General features: G+C 34.5%; 1 protein-coding gene and 1 long non-coding RNA gene across 2 annotated transcripts; both read left to right on the top strand.

Annotated features, from left to right (window-relative positions):
- The first annotated feature begins 5341 nt into the window (after positions 1 to 5341).
- LOC18436367 (small ribosomal subunit protein eS17) lies at positions 5342 to 6387 on the top strand. Its single transcript, XM_006846388.4, has 2 exons — positions 5342 to 5877; positions 6099 to 6387. The coding sequence occupies exon 1, from the start codon at positions 5418 to 5420 to the stop codon at positions 5850 to 5852; it is 435 nt and encodes a 144-aa protein (XP_006846451.1). The 5' UTR covers positions 5342 to 5417; the 3' UTR covers positions 5853 to 5877; positions 6099 to 6387.
- A 7823-nt stretch (positions 6388 to 14210) lies between these two features.
- LOC148780438 (uncharacterized) lies at positions 14211 to 19520 on the top strand. Its single transcript, XR_016040738.1, has 2 exons — positions 14211 to 19158; positions 19342 to 19520. It is a non-coding gene; the product is annotated as an uncharacterized LOC148780438 (long non-coding RNA).
- Positions 19521 to 20569: the final 1049 nt, after the last annotated feature.

Genomic DNA, 20569 nt, shown 5'->3' on the forward strand with positions numbered 1-20569 from the left:
GTTAGGATCAAGTCTGACCCCATGTTGCCATGCAAGGTCTTCCGCAGATCTTGTCATGGTTCAATTGTTTTAATATGTAAAAAGTTAAAAATTAACCTGACAGCTCAACATGAAAATAATTACTATGTGTAGTGATAATATGTAGGGGTAGTTCATGAAGTTATATTTGTTGTTAATGCAAAATATTTCTATTGACAAAAATATTTTAGTTCCCACTGAGAAAAATAATTTATTTATGCAACATTATAGATAAAAATAGCCTATATCAGCCACTACATATAGAACAAAAAATTTACATTGATATAGTATCAATAAAAAATATATTTACAATGGTATAGTAATTCACAAAGCCAATAAATATGGACTTGTCACAAATCTTCATTTCGACAAACATGAATTAATTCCTACTGCGAAAAAAAAAATATTTATGCAACATTATAGATAAATAAAAGTCTGTATAAGTCACACTTAGAATCAAGAAAAAAATTACAATAATATAGTCATCCATATTGCCACTACACGTATATTTGACACAAAAAACATTTACAATGATATAGTCATTCACAATGCCACAAATAAAATTTACAATGATATAGTGGGCACAATCCCAACTCAATTGAAATGATCACAAATAGTAGTACATCTCAATTATAAATATGCAAGATAATATAATAAAAAATGCAAGCTCCAAACATGGCTACTACTCAATTATCAAGAAAATACATTTTTTGCATTAAAAATTTAATAATAAACTTAAAAAATGCAAGATAATATAATTATCATACATGCCACAATATTTTTACAATGATATTTACTTTAATTCCTCATGATAATATAGTTTAACAACATGTATTTTTTGCATTAAAAATTTAAAAAATTAAAAATACATTTTTAATGCAAAACTGCATTAAAAATATAATACAGTTTAACAACATGTATTTGTTAATGTATTTTTTTGCATTAACAACAATTAAAAAAGAGACTTTTGAATTAAAAATATAATAACATGTATTTTTTTGCATAAATAATCTATCAACATGCAATTTTTTGAACTAAAAATTTAACAATAAAAATTAAAAATATCGTTTAATTCCTCATGATAATAAAAAACAGGACACAATTTTTTGAAAAGTCACGAATTTTCCAAAAAATTGATCATGAATTAAAAAAAAAAAATGCAGTTCTTAACAGACCCACCTAACATCAGTCATTCCAACTCAAAAATCCACCTCAAATCGAATAAATTGCATCAAATTGAATACATTTTTTGATAAACAACACTATAAGGAATCAAAGCCCTATAATATTAACACATTATTATCAAAATATTAAATAAAATCGATTGAAGTGAGGGGAAAAAAAAAAAAACGCAGTTCTTCACAGACATCAGTCATTCAATCTAAAAAATCAAGCTCAAATTGAATAAATCAGATCAAATTGAATACATGCGATGATAAACAACACTATAACAAATCAAAACCCTATAAATTTAACACATTATTTGCAAAATATTGAGTAAAATTGATAGAATGGCGGAAAAAAAAAAAAAAACCGCAGTCCATTTTTTCTTCACAGACATCAGTCTTTTTTTCTCAAAAATCAAGCTCAAACTGAATAAATAAAATAAAATTGAATACATGTGATGATAAACAACTATAACGAATCAAAACCCTATAAATTTTACACATTATTTGTAAAATATTGAGTGAAATTGATAGAATGGCGGAAAAAAAAAAAAAAAATGCAGTCCATTTTTTCATCACAGACTTCAGTCTTTTTTTCTAAAAAATCAAGCTCAAATTGAATAAATAAAATCAAATTAATTATGTGAGGATAAACAAATCTATAACCAATCAAAAGCCTATAAATTTAACGTATTATTTGCAAAACATTGAGTGAATTTGATAGAATGGCGGAAAAAGAAAAAAAAAACGCAGTTCTTACCTGTTTTTCGTGCAGCAGTGGTTTCAAATTCAAATTTGATATATATTCGTCCAAAATACTCACAAATTATGAACAAAAACTTCTGAACAACGCTCTTACGATCAATAACCCTCATATTTTATAAAAAGTAATGCCTTCTTTTGCTTGAAATCAAAGAAATGGCGGAACCCTAAAACTTTTTTAGGGTTCTTCTCAGATCCAAATTTTTTTGATCAAAATCGGTGATTTTTACTACCTTTTATCGACTGAAATGACTGAAAAATTAAAAATAAAGCCTGCAAGATTCGATTATAAAGATGAAAAATGATAAGAAAATGACAAAAAACTATGAAAATCGTGAAGAAACACTGTGCAGCCCGCGTTCTTGGACGGGTCACTGTTGAGACTCGGCGATTCACTATTAGGAATCTCCCGGTTCTCTCTAGACATGGGCGATTCCCGGTATTGTAGTGGAACCGGTACGGGGTCTGCCGATTCCCGAGTCGAACCAGGCGAGTCCGGTTCGACTCGCTGAGTTTTCAAACCCTGACCCCTACAATTGCCTTCTTTATCACATTAAGTATGTCTTTTACTTCCCTCGTGAAATTCTCACACAAATGATGCTCACAGAAGTCATGATCGGCATTCTCAAAAACTCGACAGACATTTTCAACCATACCATGATGTCTATTTGATTCAAAAGCGATTGATCAATCTATTCCAATAGCAAGCTTTAGACATTCCAAAAACCACAACCAATTATCACCATTTTTGGCATCCACAACAATAAAAGCAACTGAAAACATTTGGCCTTGCCCATCAACTGAGGTGGTAGCAAGTAGATTACCTCGATATCCCACCTTCAAGTACGTCCCATGAATAAAAAGAAGTGGACGATATCCATTAAGCCACATATTGAGGCATAAAAGCTTAATAAAAGATGATAAAATCTACCATCTTCAAATACCTCTCTGGATGTATAACTTTTAGGATTTGTCTCCAACACATGCTTTATACATGCATGTAGCTAATTGTATGCATGTTCCTCTGAACCATGTATTTCTTTGATGGCTACTTCCTTCCCTCTCCACACCCTATGATACAACACATCTAATCTATAGTCTTGAGCCAAATCATTCATCATTTTTTTAACCTTGTAATGTTTAGTGTCACTTAATTTATCGTTGATTAGAGAAGCAATAAAGTTCTCGAAGCTCTTTCTGCACGTTATTGCTTGTCCCAATATTACACGAGTGCTCTTTTGTCCATGACTTCATTTTCAACATATTTGTCCTGCCAACCTTGTATCTATATATCTCCATTAGCAGTGATCACTCTTACATTTTGCTCTTACACGATACCCTTCATTTTTAATGAAACGGTATGCAAAGCGGTGTGCTATAACGTATTTGCCAAGAGATTCACCAAAGGCATCAAGTGATTGAAACTCGTGCCCTATCTCAATTAGTGCATCCTCCCATTAACTCAGTAACCTTGGTGCAATACTTTGTTTAGCACTATAATCTGGAACATTAGATGATTGGAGGTTTGTGTCCTCTTGAATTACCCTAATATATTTATAAATGCACAAATGAGAAATTCAATGTAACTAAAGCAAATATATGTAACTAAATAAATTGAATGAAACAAAAACCTATATGTACCTTGTGTTAGGATTATGTGAAGTACTTACAATCCCTACATTCACTTCCATCACATACATAAATAAGTACATCATTGCTACCTTCATGTGTATTCAACATCCTCTCAATATCAACATCAATAAAAAAGTTCACAACAATTCTCTTATTCCCCGAGACAAAATACATACATGTTATCTTGTACACATCAATTAAGAAACGCTTTGCACAATATTGGTGCATGTCATCTAACCAAGTTTTACTATTAGCAAAATAAGTACAAGCATCACCACTAATGTAATCTAAAGTGCCCTTGCCCATTTTCCAAAATTCTCCACCCTGGATGCAATAAATCAATCGGTCATCACCCATTTTTTCCCTCCTGTAAAAAATTCGTAACAACTTCGATTCCACACTTTACATATATAACATTGCAACACGGCCTCGAACATCTAAGAAGACAAGCTTGGTAGTGCCTAGGCTTGGTAAGCTTGGCTTGTGTTAAAGCTTTGTGGTTGAAGCTCAAGTCAAATGCAAGCTCCAATTCTATATTGTTTAATTTCGAACTACACTTCGGATTCTTTGAATTGACTAAAGTCCAATTCTTTGATTAAAGGAATCTTATCTCATTGAAATACCATGAAGCCCAACAAAATGTTCTATATATCACCAATTAACAACAATAAAATATAGAGAATGGTTAACAATACCAATAAGATTAAGATTTTTGGTCACACTTCGTACCAGGTTTAGATTAAAACACATAATGAATTCTTGTACAAGTGGCATACTTCTATGCCTTCCCTAACATTTAGATTTCAAGTTTAAACACTATGGATCACATACAAACATCACTAAGAGTCTAAGAACCAAAAATCCATGATTAATCCCAACAACTCCAGCAAAATAAAAGTATAAGTATTATTAATCTGTACTTTCTTGGCACAATAATTTGCTAGTGTTGCTCTTCATATTAAGAGTTCATCAGAATAAATAAGGTAGGGTCCCTGAGTCAAGATTATACCTAAGCATGATTTTCCAAAAAAAAAAAATCAAAGGGAGGGGGGGGGGGGGTTTGGGGGGGCTAAGCATTAAGCATGTTACAGTGAGATCCAAGGTATATAGAACTGAAATACCACTAACGCAAGAAAGGTCTGAACTAATTTATTAGTTGCTATGTAAAAAGAAATTACTGAAATACCACTAAGGCAAGGAAGGTATGAATTACTCTATCAATTGCTATGTGAAAAAAAACTGATAAAATAAAACAATAAATTAGAGTACCACAGGGCTAGAAAACTGAAATAAAAAGAAACGGGAAAAAAAAGAAAAACTAAGAAGCAAAACCAAATAAAGGAAACATGAATTAAGTGCAGTAATTCACAAGATAAGGGAAAATATTAAGAACGATATTTTGGTCCCAAAATGTATTGACTATATTTGGCTGGGATTAAATACAAAAAAAGGTGATACTAGGGTTTTATAGTATAATACAAAAAGATAATGAGAGGATAGGATGTGTAGACAGTTGATTAAGAAGTATCTATGATTTTCCCTAAAATTATCCCCATTAGGTCTTCCACGCGAGGGAGTAAGTGTACACAGCGATCGCGCGGGGGCATGTAATGCGCGCCCTTTCCGAAACCCTAAACGCCTCTAAACCCTAATTCCAAACGGACTTCAACCTCCAAATCTCATCCGAACAGCCAAATATAAACCCTATGCTCATCACTGTCAATTTCCCCCATCCTGCAAACCAGCATAAACAAACAATCCCAATCCTTCCTCTCTCTCTCTCGCTTTACCTCCAATCTCCCATCTCCTGCCTCTCTCGGACCACCACCTTCACCAGCCATGGGCCGCGTGCGCACCAAGACAGTAAAGAAGTCCTCTCGGCTGGTGATCGAGCGTTATTACTCCCGCATGACCTTGGACTTCCATACAAACAAGAAAATACTGGAAGAGGTTGCCATTATCCCCTCCAAGCGCCTGCGCAACAAGATCGCCGGCTTCTCCACCCATCTCATGAAGCGCATCCAGAGGGGCCCAGTTCGCGGCATCTCCCTCAAACTCCAGGAGGAGGAGAGAGAGAGGCGCATGGACTTTGTGCCAGATGAGTCGGCCATTAAAACCGATGTTATTGAGGTCGACAAGGAGACTATGGACATGCTTGCCGCTCTTGGGATGCCTGATCTGCCTGGTGTGGTGAAGCAGTCTGAGCCTGCCCTGTCTGCCCCCTATGCCAAGCCCGTTGGTGCAGGTGGATTTGGTGGTGGTCGCAGGTACTAGGGATTCGAATTGTAGTCATATTGAGGTATTGCCCTCCTCTTTCTCTGTTTTTTCTCACATTCTATATCTATACTTCCTTGTCATTCTTCTCTTCGCTCTGTTCCTCCCTTTCTTACTATTCCTCTTTTCAGCCCCTCTCTTCCTTAGCCTGTCCCTCTTTTTCTATCTCTTCCTGTTCCTTGCTTTTACACTCTTTCTCTAATCTGTATCTTCTGATTTTTTTTTTTTTTGCATTTGGCTATGTAGGGATTTTGCTAAGTTTAAAGTTTGGAGCGTATTTGATGGAGATAGATTACATGTGGATTTGGATTGGACTTGAGATGCCGTATGCTAAATGTTACGTTTTTTAATGTAATTTACACTTTTGGGGGGATGAGGGGGACTAAGGGCTTTGTTGATGATGGAGGGTTTGGACTTACTTCGTTACTTATGAAAAGTTTGTTTGACTCAAGAATTGTGGGTTATCTGTGAGAAGTTTGTTTTGAACTCCAGAATTTTGAAAGTATTACATTATGAACCTAGATTTCTTTAGTTAGTTTAAAGTGTTACATAATTAAGCTAGATTTCTTTTGTTGGTTTTGTGGTGTTTATTGTTTTTACTTTCTTTCTTCATGCTGGTGAGTTTTTACAGTGACTTGAAAGATGGAGATTTAAATTAAATGGGGATTTTGTTACTTTATTCATGAATTTTACTGATTAGGGATGGTGATGAATTAATATTCGGAAAATGCAGCCACAATTTAAAAATTGTGTAATGTAGTTGTGAACTTGCTTGCTTCTCTTGCCTGGCAGCGTATTTATCTGATTGCATGGTTTGAGGTTCCTATGTTTGTTCTGATATTATCACTTTATCAGAGTGAAAGGGAGCTCTTATGTTATATATATGGTTTGATGTGTGATTCTTTTTCATCATGGAGAATAAGTGCATTCAAAGTTTATAATTTGGTTTTGAAATACTGTTTTATGAATTCAATTTTCCTGTTTTTGTTGATGTTTGCAAATTTTGTGATTGTTGTGATTTGCTTTGTTGATGTTTGCAAATTTCGTGATTGTTGTGATTTGCATAGTTTTGGACAGTGATTTAAAAATCGGTGAGTCGCAACGGACTCGCCTGAGTCGGTACGGGAATCGGTGAGCCCGTGCCGATTTTTGTGTAAAACCGGGAATTGCCCGGTTGGAAATTGCCCGGTTCTAGAGTAGAATCGCCGGTTCTGAGCAGTGAACCGCCCTCATGACGTCATAAACCAGCGGTTCTCGCCAGTATGACGTCACAAGATCTGTTGTGGCTGACGTCACCATGCTCCGCGCATGTGAATACGTCTCACATGTGTCGCACGTGTGAATACATCTCGTGTGCATTGCGCATGTGCAAAAATCTTATGTGCACCGCATGTGGTTCCCATCCCAGCATATCGTTTGGAAGAGCTGATGGTTCAATTGTTTATATACCCAAGGTTTGTCCCACCTCTCTTCAATGTGGGGCAATTCTCAATGCCCAACGTTGAGATGTTAAATCAATATATTGATTTATCATAGCATAATATGCTAAATGTGATGCAGCGGGGAGTTGGTTATCATGTTGGATTTCTACACGAGAGGTCTGCGGTTTGAACCTCCATGATGTTAACTTTTTTCTTTTTGTCAAATGTCATAAAAAATGGTTTTTCTTTTTCACAAAAAAAATGTGTTTTACTCTTGTGTTTTATTTTTGTCTTAAATAATATCATAAAAAATAATATCAAGGAAGAAAATAATGTCATAAAAAAAAAATAAAGTGGAAGAAAATAATGTCATAAAAAAAAGGAAAAAAAGCGTTCTATTTTTATCTTCTAAAAAAAATATAAGGCAAAAACTATTATCATCAAAAAAATAAAAGGAAAAAAAATAATATAAATGAAGAAAATAATGTCATGAAAAAAAATAAAGAAGAAGAAAATAATGTCATAAAAAAAAAAGAAAAAAGAGCGTTTTATTTTTATCTACCAAAAAAAATAAAAGGAAAATAATAACATCATCAAAAAAATAAAAAGAAAAAATTGAAATAAAAGATAATACAACAAGCATTTCTGGTCAAAAAACAATTTATCTTCTAAAGGAAATAAAAAGAAGAAAATAATGACATCAAAAAAATAAAAGGAAAAAATAAAATAAAAGATAATATATTAATTCGAGATTTTAGTGGCTATTCTTTCATCGATTTAATCCATTTTTTATTGTAGTTCATGTATGATTATATATTTTATCAATGATGATTCTATGATTTTTCTTTTCTGTAATGCAAATTTAATGGTTAACATAAGTTCAAATAGGGAAAGAACATCTCGATATTCGCAAATTGATGAAAAAAAATGAAATGATAATGTAGTACCCCTATTTCTTATTGAATTCTTAAAAACATTTATAATAAATTTTAATAAATTTTTCGGATTTTTTTAAGGTTTAATCCGACTGTTTCCCGATCCGGATCGGCGATTCACCGATCTGGGTGAGTTTTTGAGATGCCCAATCCAGGTCAGCGAACCGTTTTTTAAACCGCTGGTTTTGGATATTTACTCGGTTATGGACGTCATATGTCACTTTAAAACTTCAAATGCATTATAAGAGCTCTGTTTAAGGTTATTCTCTCTCTTGGTTATGTATGCTTGTGCATTTTTTTAACTTTTAAGGTTTTTGGAATAGTGGATTAACTTCTTTATCAGATTTCATAGGTTTTCTTTGTTATCTATTTGTAATTTTGCATATTTTTCCTCAAATTTTTTATTTTTGCATATTTTTGTCCTCAACTTCTATTTTGAAGTAATGGTTAATTTGGTCTAACTTTTAGATGAGAAGATTTTGTTTGTTCTGGATGCTTGAATTTGAGTTATTGCTTTCTTTAGAAGATAAGTGTTTGCGAAAATTATAATTTCCTAGCAACCTCGCATTTGTGCATAGAACCCCAGACTTGAACTTGGGCCTCCTACAAGGTAGCACGGCTTATCTCAAGAGTTTTTGGCCTCCTGAACTCGAAACTTAGTTTGAATAATTGAGGGAGTCATGTAGAGATTCAAAAGTCACTGTAGTACTCAACATGAGTTTTAATAGGACTTAGTAAGTCCTTAGATGCATGGACTCTCTGCAATTTTTAGGGCTCTTTCAATCGAAAATTGGAAGTCATCCCCCCTGCTTCCCATTGGGCACCCCTTTTGACTTATCTTGGCCTGTTTTTGGGGTAGAGAGGCATTCGTCCTTTCTCTAACCTAAAACCTTTGCAGTGGAAAGTTGCCACCTGAGCTGATTCAAGTGTTTAAAATCCAATCCATGTGGCAAAAGTTTTCTTAGGCATGAATTTTATCACGCTTCTCATTTCGTATTCATTGGCATTCTGGCATAGCCTTAAATGTATTGTCAACCTAGGCCCCTCTCCCCCCTCTCCCTTCTCTCTCTCCCCCACCTTTGAGGGATCAGAACCTAGATCTGATATCCACAAATACAAGATTTATTTATTTTTGTGTATCTTTTGTCTACATTTTCTTCTTTTGTTGGGTTAGCTCAGTTTTTGAGCATTAACCTGGCTATCAGATGTCAACTGGGATGGTGGAGGTGATGCTCGAAAGCTGAATGAAGCAAATCATGCAATTCATTTCTGCGTGGTCATTATTTCTCGTTACTGAATTTGTGCAGTTTATTTACTAGAAAATGTATTAAATTCTTTTTGATTCATTTTTTATTCTGGCAATTTGAAGGGATTTGTGTTTAGTGGATCAATGAAATAATGAATTTAGGCTATTAGTTTGGCTTGGTTAAAGGAGAAAAGGAATATCCTGTAGGCAACCTTTTGATTTTTCAGCAAGAGATCCTTAAATGTTTTCTATGTTTGCTTTTTTTTTGTTTTTGTTTTTTTTCGTAGAGTTCATGTTTTTATGTTTTATGTTTTTTGAGGTCTGATTTTCCATCTTTTCTCTGTGTGCAATCCCTGTTTGTGTATGTGTGTATTGAGTGTAGTGTGTATTATTTTTGAATGATCAGGGGCAGCCTTGTACATGTATGGATTGAGTTACCTCCCTAATCATCAGTTTTGACGTTTGAATGGTTGTCGGGTGAAGGCTAGAAGGCTTGATGGTCATGGTGGAGTCCTTTTCGCCATCCCTACCCTCACATCTCTGAAATCTCTAATCTAAGGGTTGGATTTTTTTTTTTCAGGGTCGGAGGTGGAGAGGACACAGAAAACTTTATAGAAAGGATCTCTTACATGTTTTTTATTCAATTTTGTGTCACTTTTGTTTATGTTGGTTTTAAACTATCGTTCTTGCCTTTTGAAAAGAAAATAAATATGTCTTTATTTAATTTCTATTCTATTTTTGTAGATCTTGTATTTTTTTATTGTATTCTTTCTGTTGCGATTTTTTGTGTTGTTTTATTTGTTCATATACCATTTTCTAAGTATTTATATCGATGTTTCTTGTTTTATAACTTTTCTTTAATTACTATTTATCGCTTGCCACTTTCATGTTGTTTTATTGTATTTTTTGTTGTTCTTTTGGCTTTTTATGCTATAATTGTTATTTTCTTAATGCTCTCTTTGTAGGGGACAATTAAAATACAAGTTCTATTACTCTCTCTTTATCTATACTTTTCCTCTCTTTATGTATTGTCATCTCTCTTAGTTTTCCTCTCTTTTTCACTTTTCATCTCTTTCTTTTTCTCCTTCCTTTCTCGCTCTTCTCTCTCTCTCACTCTCTCTTTCTTCCTCTTTCTTTTTCTCACTCTTCCTGGATTTTCGTCTCACTTGCTCTTTCTCTATGTCTATTGTTTTTTTATTTTATTTTAATTTTTTTGTATTTTTGTGCTGGACTGCTGGTAGTGTAAGGATTTTACTTAGTTAGGATTTGAAGCTTATTTGATGGAGATATTAAATGTGGAGTGGACTTGTGTAGTGTTTGCGTTTTTGGGGTGGTAGGGAATCAGGGTTTGCTGGTGATCAAGGGGGATTTGGTCCTCTTTTGTTTACTGATGAGAAGTATAGGTTGAATTTGAGAATATTGAGAATGCTATTATCTATGTAATTAATCTGAACTTTGTTAGTTGGTTTTGTAGTTTTCTTTTCATTTAAGTTTACTTGTCAATGCTTGTAGTTAGTAGAATGATTGAAATTTAAATTACATGAGAAAGAGGTGTCAACTTTAAACAATTGAAGTAAGGCGCGCCTCTAGACCTTGCCAAAGAATGCCATTTTGGTGCCAGAAACCTTTATGATGACATGTTTCGACCCGTAAATATGAAATTTACAGCTCTAAAAATGGTGTAGATCGAGGAGATCTAGAGACACTTGAAAATCTACAAAATGAATGGGCCAAATAATGTGTTACAAAATGTACTACTTTAGGACTTGAAATCCTTTGTTTTCTTTTCCATATCCCTACATCTAGATGTCAATATGATCACATAGAGGGTTTTTCGGCGCCAAAACAACATTTATAGTGGGTTTTGGATGTGTTCCTTCTATTGTATAAGGTTGACACCTTATATAAGCTTTTTTTGTATGAGAAATATTAATCATAAATTATTGTTTAGGGATGGTGATCTATAGAAATTCGTGAATTATAGTTGTGAAAACAGTTTTCTTTCCAACTATATAGAAAAAGGGTTGCATACTATATAACCATTACACAAATACTTCTAGCCATGAGTTGTGGAATCAATCGTCTAGGGTCGTTTCATAAACTTTGAGAAAGTTTTTTATGGTTCGATTTTGGTCAATAGCGTACGCCCAGCTGTCCAATTTTATATGTAATGGCTTAGGGTGATTGTAACCTTTGCTCCATTAAAGGCGTGATAGTGACCTTGTACCAGAGGTAAATGGTCTTATTTTATACTTTCCCCAAGAAAAGGTGTTTTGGTCTGGATTCCTAATTTTCCTAGGGGGAAGTTTATCAAAAAATTTATATTTAAATTTCAGTAGTTTGGGGTTAAATTTTGTTGTGTAGGCTCTAGGGTTTGCTTTTGTTTTATCTTTTTTTTTTTTTAATTTATTTCTCATTTGTTTCATTTTGATTTTTTCTTATGGATTTGGGAGGCTATTCTAGTATGTTACTGTCTAAGCGTTAATGTTGTGGTCTAGTGGTTTTTTTGGTTTTTCTTTTATCATCTGCTTGTAAGCATTTCAAGGTAAATTTTAAGATGAATTCCAAACCATTTTATGTAATATATGCATTCCATTTTACTCAATTATCTTGGTTTCTGACTTTTTATTGCATCCTTACTCAATTATCTTTGTTTTTGATTTTCTATTGCTTCATTTCTATTCACGGATGTATTCAGTCATTGGATATGTAGCCAAGTCAAGTGTTTCTTTCTTGTCTAGCAAACAATTTGGTTATGGATTATCAATCTCTTATTTTTTTGGTTTACAATTCAAGGTTTAGAGGTTTTTGTAAACTCTGGAGTTCTTGGTTTCTTTTTTTAGTTAAGCGACTTCCTCTCGTTCCATTGTTTTCCTTGTTTATCTATTTGTATTTTTTGTTTTAAAAACCTAACTGGCAGTTAGGCATATATTGAGGTAATGATTAATTTTTCTTAAATTTTAAAATGAGTAGCGTTTGTTAGTTTAGATTTTCGAAGTCGACCAATAATATTCTATGGAATAAGTTTATCACCTAGGTTCTGGAAACCTTCGAATGCTTGTTGAATCTTCACCACAAAACCTGCAAAATGAACCCCAAAACAATATCAAACAATCCACCAAAGATTAGAGAACAAAACCCAATTTCTTCAAATCCCATCCTCCCTGCTACCCCCACCAACACCCCGCCCACCCCCCCCCCCTCGCCCCCCCCTTTCCCTTTTCTTCCCCCTTTTCTTTCTTTTCATATGAAAAATTACAAATTTGCCCCCATGAGCAGGGCTGCAGAAAGTGGGCACATTGCCCTAATGCGATGAAAAAGCATATGTGGTCAATATGGCTCCATACGCGGTTCATGTACTGCATATGCGACTGCATTGCAAATTCCTGCATATGCGGGTGGAGTTGATACGCCTAGGGCTGCATAACACATTATGTGGCTGCATTTCATAACAGTGCTTTGGAAGCCAGATTTTTTACCAAATTTGTAATTCTAACCTCATTGTCTATTCATAGCACCCAAATCTTGGCGTGAGGACTCAACTAAGTGATCAAGACTCATTTTGAGTCCTCATGACACGCTGAATTCTGCAAGTTTGAACAATTAAACAAGCAAAGAGTTTCTATGAGTATATAATAGGACTCAGCATGAGTTTTAATAGGACTGGAGTGTTTGAACATATGAACTCTGCAATTTTGGACTTTGTAAAAAATTGAAACATGTTTTGCTGTTTTAAGCCTTCATTGGCCACTTCATTTGGGTAGGGAGGCACACCATTTCATTTGAGTAGGGAGGCACCTGTCTTCCCCATGAACCTAAAAACCTTTGCTGTAGAATGTTGCTGCCTAGGCTTCTGGGTGGGGCTGATTTGAGTGGTCTAAATCGCCTGGGTGAAGTCTGCCTAGGCAGTAGTTATTCTATCGAACTCCTCGGTTTCACTTTCTTTGTTTCTCTTTCATACCCTTGAATCAGTCATCTAACCCACCCCCCCCTCTTTGTTTTCTCTTATTTCTATAATTTTTCCTACATTTGTTTGTTTAGGGTTTGTATTCTATTAATTCACATTTTATTCAGTTTTTTGAGCATTGCCATAGCCGTGAGAGGTGATGCTAAAAAATTGTAACATATGGGTTATCATGCAATATGTATCCTTGTGTATCTTACTCTCTAAATCTATTTGTTCTATTTACTGGTAAATTCTTATGGCTTTTTCCATGTAGTCATTATTACTGATAATTCACTGATTCAATAAAGTTGTTATTTATAATGAATTATCTGTTGTTTGGAAATGTCCATAAAATTATATGAGATTAACTTAGGCAGTTTTACATATAAGTTTATCTCTTTGAATAGTTGTTTTACTTCATTCAGAGTAATTTGCTGAAAATTTCAGGTTTTTAGCTATAAATAACTAAAAATAGCTAAAAATGCAAAAATAAATAAATAAATAAAACTACACTATGCAAGGTATGTATGAAACAACTAACAAAATAATTTTATGTAGGGTATGTTAATTTCAGATAATATGGTCTTCTTCTGACAAGATTAAATATCATCCAAGCAGGCACTTAACATTCATTTTAGAATAGTTAATTTCTTACTTGATTTTTTGGGTTTTTCGTTTTGAGAATTGAAAGGATGTCGTGTCTGGCATTTAAAGGACCAACAATAAATTTGGGCCTATATTTTGCTTTGGGTTTAAGGAAGAAGAAGAAACCTCTTGGTTCCTCAATTAGAGCACCTCAAACTTCTTTCTTCTTCTTTTTTTTTTTTTTTTTTTTTTTTTTGTGTGTTGATAATTTTTGTTTTACAATTCATCCTTTTGTATTTTCTCTTTTTAACTTTGATGTTTTCATCATATCTCACTATGCATTTCCATGTGTGTGCTTGTTTGTTTTGTTGGAGAATGATCAAGGTATATATGGATATGTTGGAATTTCCTCCTCAACCATTGGATTTGACATTGTGACTGGTTGTGGATTGAGTGTCACTGTGTTTGGGGGTTTAATGGTGGATTGTATTGCTTTAGGTCATACCGTCCTCCTGACCAGCTAAGTTGCTAATCCCAGGGTTGGAGAGGGAAATCTGGTACAACATAAAACAAAACGAAGGTTCACCTACCTGATTGTTTCTAGACATATATTGAATTGCGTTATTAGCTTTTTTGGTGTAAGTCTGCTCTATGAGTTTTTGCTTTGCTTCTTTTGTGGCATATTTTGGTATTGATGTTTTTATACGTTCTCTTTGTGTATTGGTTGTCCTTTCATTGACTTGTGTCTCTTTTGACCTAGTGTTATTGCTTTTTTTTTCCCTTTATTTTTTCCCCCTAAAGCAAGATGCCTTTATTTACTTTCCCTATCTCTATGTGTTTTTTATTTTTTTGTAATTTTCCTTTTGATTGTTTTTGCTGTAATTTATTATGTCCTTGTTTCATTTCTTTGTATTCCATGTTCCAAATCTGTCTCCTGTTCTCTTTCTCCAAATCTGTCTCCTGTTCTCTTTCTTACAATTTGCCTTTGGTTATTTCTTTGTTGCTTTTCATTGTTATGTTCTATTCTATTTGTGGTTATGTTTTTGTCATTTTATTTATTTTCATTCTTGAATATTGGTTTTATTTACTCTCCTTTTGTCATCAGGGCAATTATGTTTCACAGTTCTTTATTCTTTGGTTCTGTCCATTCCTCTGTGTTGTTTATTTCTGTCCCGTAGTTTTTTTTTCATGTTCTTTTATTTATTTTGCTTGAGTTTTGTTTTAGTTTTTGCTATTTCTATTTCTTTTATTACTCTTTGGTGATAGTATTTGACTTTGTGTGCATTAATGCATCAGTCATTAATGAATAAAAGCTCATTCATTTAATTGCCTGGAAGATGAAAAATCTCATTAAAGAGGAGCCTGTTGTGCTGTCTGCATGAAAACTTTCATTGAAACTATTTTTTTGCTGTCTTTTCTTTTTCCTGTTTTATTCTCCCTTTGTTGTGCCCATGGCTTTCAGTTTCTGTTTCTAAAATTTTTTTGAAATTTTTAGTGTTGTGTGCTTTTATTGAAACCTACTTTGTTGTTTCTATGCTACATGTATCCTTTAGGTAGTATACATCTTAATCACGGTCACATACGAGCTCGTGCATCCACGAATGCAACTTGGGTTTGATAGCATACAGATTGAACTTGTGCAGTTACGGGTATGGTAGCATTTTGTTGCTTTGCTACAGTCTGTGTATTGCATTGTTCTTCGTCATCTGTGATGCTGCTACCCGAATCAATTTGTAACATTATTGTGCCAGCATACTGTTCCTTTGATTCAATTAGGACTGTGTTGGAATTTTACAAGTTTGGCTTGGGATTTTCAAATTGATGAGTTTTCAAACCCACAGAAATAGTGAGTTTTGAATTTCCTTGAAACTTTGAATCCACCAATGAGGTGTGGATCTACTATTACACCTCAGGTTTGAATGAACCAAGGGTTTTGTGGATCTGGATTAAGGCTTGATCCAGCCAATGTGGTGCCAGAGGTTTAAGGTTTCGGGTTCCTGTCTAGCTCACTTTTTCGTGGTAATGGTTCAGGTGCCTCCTCGGAGGCTTGAAAGCTGGAGCTAGAAATGGGGAAGACGGTTAGGGGGCCAGCATTTCTTTGACACATCGTTGATCCTGGTTTTGTGCAGGAAATCTTGATTGGTTCTTGTCTTTATTTCGACTCTTTCTCATTGCATATTGATTAGGTTTTCTTATGTTCTTCATTTCTTATGCATCTTTGCCCTGCTTGGCTTCTGTGCTTGTTGCAACTCCTTTTTGGTCCTTGGCATTAGTTGGGCAGAAATCTTGTTAGTGACCCCTAGAGAAATAAATAACACACCTTTGAGATTCTCTTGTATATTAGTTCTGATAGAATCAGTCTTGGACGGTAGGATTGGAGCCTCCAAGTAAGTTTATTTTTCTAGTTGATTCTGATAAACACTTGGTATTGGTTGTTCGTTATTCCATTTGGTTGTTCGTTAATCCAGCCCACCTAGATAACTTTGGAATAGATCAGTCCACCATTACCAGAATTGGTAAGGATTTGTTGAGATGGAGCCAGGCTGGATTTCAGACAATCCTATTGTTTCCTCAGTCCATGGAGATTCGCTTTCCCATAGCAGCAGCAATACAACCCAAATATTGAGAAGATCAACTGTAGTATGATAGATCTGGTAAGCAAACCCATATTGGGCTGGATTTGAGTTCAAGAATTTGAGCAAGTTTACCTCCATTCCATCTCTGGAAGAGCAGGTAATGGCTGCAACGCCAGGCCCCCCCACTTGTCACTTTTATAGGTTTGTCCCTGTTTGAGAACTTGAAAAGAATGTGAGAATTTCATTTAAGGATGATGTCAATGTGTACATCTCTCCAAGAAGCATTCCTTCAAACAGTTCCTGAATTCATCCATTGTGTGTTGAACCTCTTCTTTGTCTTGGAGTAATGTGATTTTGCCTTTCAATGCATAAAAAGCAAATCTTGAGAACCCCATATTCGGAGTCAAAGTCAAAAAGTAGGCCCCAGGTCAAAGCATTCGGAATTGGCAGAAGACTTAGTAGTTGTAACAATGGGGATTTAGGGATGTGGCCTCAATTGACATTGACCTGGCCTTCCCTCTCTCCTACTTGCCAGTAAGGATACTTCTGTGGAGAGGAATAAGTAGATGAGAAGACTAATGGACTTGCATCCAAATGTAAGACTTCAGAGAATGGTCTAGCATTCATCCGAGGGTATGGGTCTTCTTCACTTTTGAAAGCCAATTCTTAGGCTTCTCAATATCCTTCCTACCTTTCGTTTCCAGAATGATTTACTTAGAAAATTTGATTATCCCATTTGGAGATATCTTTCTAATATTCACTTCTGTGTAAATGCAGTCGATCTTGTGCAATTTTGCTTTAGGTCCTGCCATGTGGATCTGTGTTAGATTATAGTTTATTAATGGTTCTCAAAGGTGTACTTTCAACTGGCTTAGTAAGATTATAGTTTATTAATGGTTCTCAAAGGTGTACTTTCAACTGGCTTAGACTTACCGTTGCAAAGGATCAAAGGCTTGTTTGTTATTTTGGTCTCCTTGATGAATATGCTTATCAGCAAAACACTCGTTTTCCCACTCTTTGCTGCATTTTCTATGATGTCCAACGCTTTGTTTTCTACCTCGAATCAAGATTGGTGACTAGATTGGCCACCCCAAAAATTGGGTTGGATCTGTGGATCAGCTATCCCGATTGGAGAATCGGCCGGATCGAGCGGGTTAGGCCTTAAAAAATCACTAAATATCCTTAAAAAATGGTGTTTTTGAGTTCAAAAAAAATTGGGGCTGTACAAAATGGACTTTCATTATTTTACAAAAATTAATGTATATTAAGATATTTTCTTGTCTGGAGGTATGTTGATTATTGAATATTATTTTGGGTTTCTAAACTCTAAAATTCCTATTGAAGATAACTTCTCTCGTTATCAATTTTGGTGATGGTGAGAAAACGATCCAAGTAAGAGGGTGAAAATGATTTTAGTTCGGTTGAAAACTTTATGTAGTTTTCGAAGTTTTAATGCCTGGAGGTTTTTGGTAATATGCTTATGTATTATTTATTTTAATTTCATGTAGTTTTTTATTTGATGCAATAATTGTGTTTCATTTTTAGCCATACCAATTACATAGTCATTGTTGATCCACATTTTATCAGTCTATTAACACCCTGAAATAGTGTATTTGTAAAAGCATATGATTTAGTGTTAACATAGTTGACTCCTTTTGAGAACAAAAGAAATGGTAAAAAAAATTTGGAAAAAGTTTATATAAGGTTGCAACCTTATAATGTAGAACTACGGATGTGCCTAAAAAATCCAATGGAAAAAGTTGTTTAAATGTTGAAAAACCATTTGATTGATCATCTTGACATAGAGATGTATGACTATGAAAAATAAAAAGATTTTGAGTATCAGAAATAGTACATCTTACAACATACTATCTACACCATCTATTTTTAAGATTTTCATATATTTATAGATCTACTTGATTTTAACTAGTTTTGAAATTTTAAATTTTATAATTAGATATAAAAATAGATTTTGAAAGAATACTAAACATTTTATATCAAAATTATTTGAAGGTGCACCTTACCTTTACCCCTACAGCTACGGATGCACGGATGCATCCTTATGCCAACTGCACTCTTATAAAATTTAACACCCTGAAAATGTTGTCAATAATATCAATGTCATTAGAAAAAAAAAAAGCTTTCAACATTTTCACCAGTAATAAATAAATCACTGGATTATAGTTAAATGAAAAAAAATGAGTACAAAATATGAACACAACAAGGTAAAATAGGACATTTATATAGCCTTTGTGAAAAAAAATTGATATTAAATACATACAATAGCTATCTTTGGTATTTTATTAAATATGTTATAGTCTATAGTTGAGAAAAGAAGAAAATGGCGATGTGGAGAGGCCATCGATTTTATATAAGGGTTGCTACACAGCAAAAGCATAAGTGACTCTTTAAGATTGTTATGCGTGGAGTGGGTGGTGCCCATAGACGTGAAAATGAGTTAGTGGGGCCAACAGAACCGGTTCAGAGGCTCGAATTGGCCGGCTAAAGGAGGACACGGCCAATTCCTGATGTATTTTGGGAATCAAATCGCTCAAGACTTCTTTTGATTTGGATTGGACGACTTCGATCATTTATCGGTAATTTTTAAACAATGACCCGATTAATTATTACCGCCTAAAGCATTGGTTGGGAACTGTTTCTCTTCTCAAGTATGAGTTAAGCTCCTTTTCAGTACTTTGCAATTTTCCCCTATTTTATCCGGCTCGTACCAATCGTTGTTTCCATAGCATCTTTAACGTTATTCACTCTTCCCTATGCAGGGAATGGTTGGTATGCTTTCAGGGGTGGTGCCATGTCAAACCACGATGTCTGCCCTTGGTCTTGCTATCTTTTGTGATTTTCATTACTTTTTAGTATTATTCAGGATATTGACTATATTCATTTATTTATGCTATGAACTGGTTTTCATATGAATTTTAATTTGTCAATTTACTTTTAATGCTATTGGACCTACTCATGGTAGGGGTGGCAACGGCTCGGGTCCAAAAGTTTTACCCATATTGATAGCCGTCAGGTCTTGGGTCTGGTCGGGTTCACTGCTACCCTCACTATGAGTTTTTTTTTTTTTTTGAGCATTTATTTATCATCATACACCCAAATTATTGACAACTAGGTCACAACTTGTCGGGTTTGGTGATAGCTAAATCACCATACCCATATTTTTTTTTTAAAGATTAGGGTACTATGGGAAATAGAATTTTGATTTTCTTGGAAAATAAGAAAGTGATATTTTTATAAGAGAGTGAATGAAGACATAATACCCGTCCTTTTGAGGGTCACCTTGGGAGTTATGGGAATGGATCTCCAATATGGAGATGGGTCTCTAAGAGAGAGAGACATCGCCACCGAGAGAGAGGCGACATTCCTATGAGTTTTGAGTTTGTTAAAAAGAAAATCTCTACATTGCTCTCAAGGTTATCTTTCTAGTAGTGGCATTGCGGTGGGAAAGAGGTTGATCAACGATGTTGCTCGGTCGGGAGAACGGGTTTAGAAGGGAAGATCGGTGATAATTTTTTACCGATGTTTAGAGACATGTATTATCTCTTGTAAATCAAAAATGTAATCTTCATTATGATAGTGGATTTTTAGTTACCGAGGCCGTAGATGTAGCTCTACTGGATGAACCACATATATAGTGTGTTGTTGTGATGTGTTTTTTATGTTTACTTTATCTCCCGCGCTCAATTTATAGTTGTATTCATCTACTTCGCATTTAGTCACACATGTACGCGATCTTAGGTGGGATCCCGATGTTTGGGATTCCCGGTTCCGTAAGCTAAGGGGTTCACGAGAACCCTACACAATCACCATTAGATTTTAAGCCGCCTTATTTATCGTTAAATAGCTAAAGATGATTATGAATTCTTATTGTATACGATTCTTACTACACCCAAATGAATATGACTTGAAGTATTTTATCTCCAACAATTTACGGGTAGGGGTTGGGTTCAACCGAACCTAGCCCCGAATAGTATTCGGGTCTAAGTT

The sequence above is a fragment of the Amborella trichopoda genome, chromosome 9 (assembly GCF_054954075.1).
Source record: "Amborella trichopoda isolate Santa Cruz 75 chromosome 9, AtrichopodaSantaCruz75HAP2 v2.0, whole genome shotgun sequence".
NCBI classification, from domain to species: Eukaryota; Viridiplantae; Streptophyta; class Magnoliopsida; order Amborellales; family Amborellaceae; genus Amborella; species Amborella trichopoda.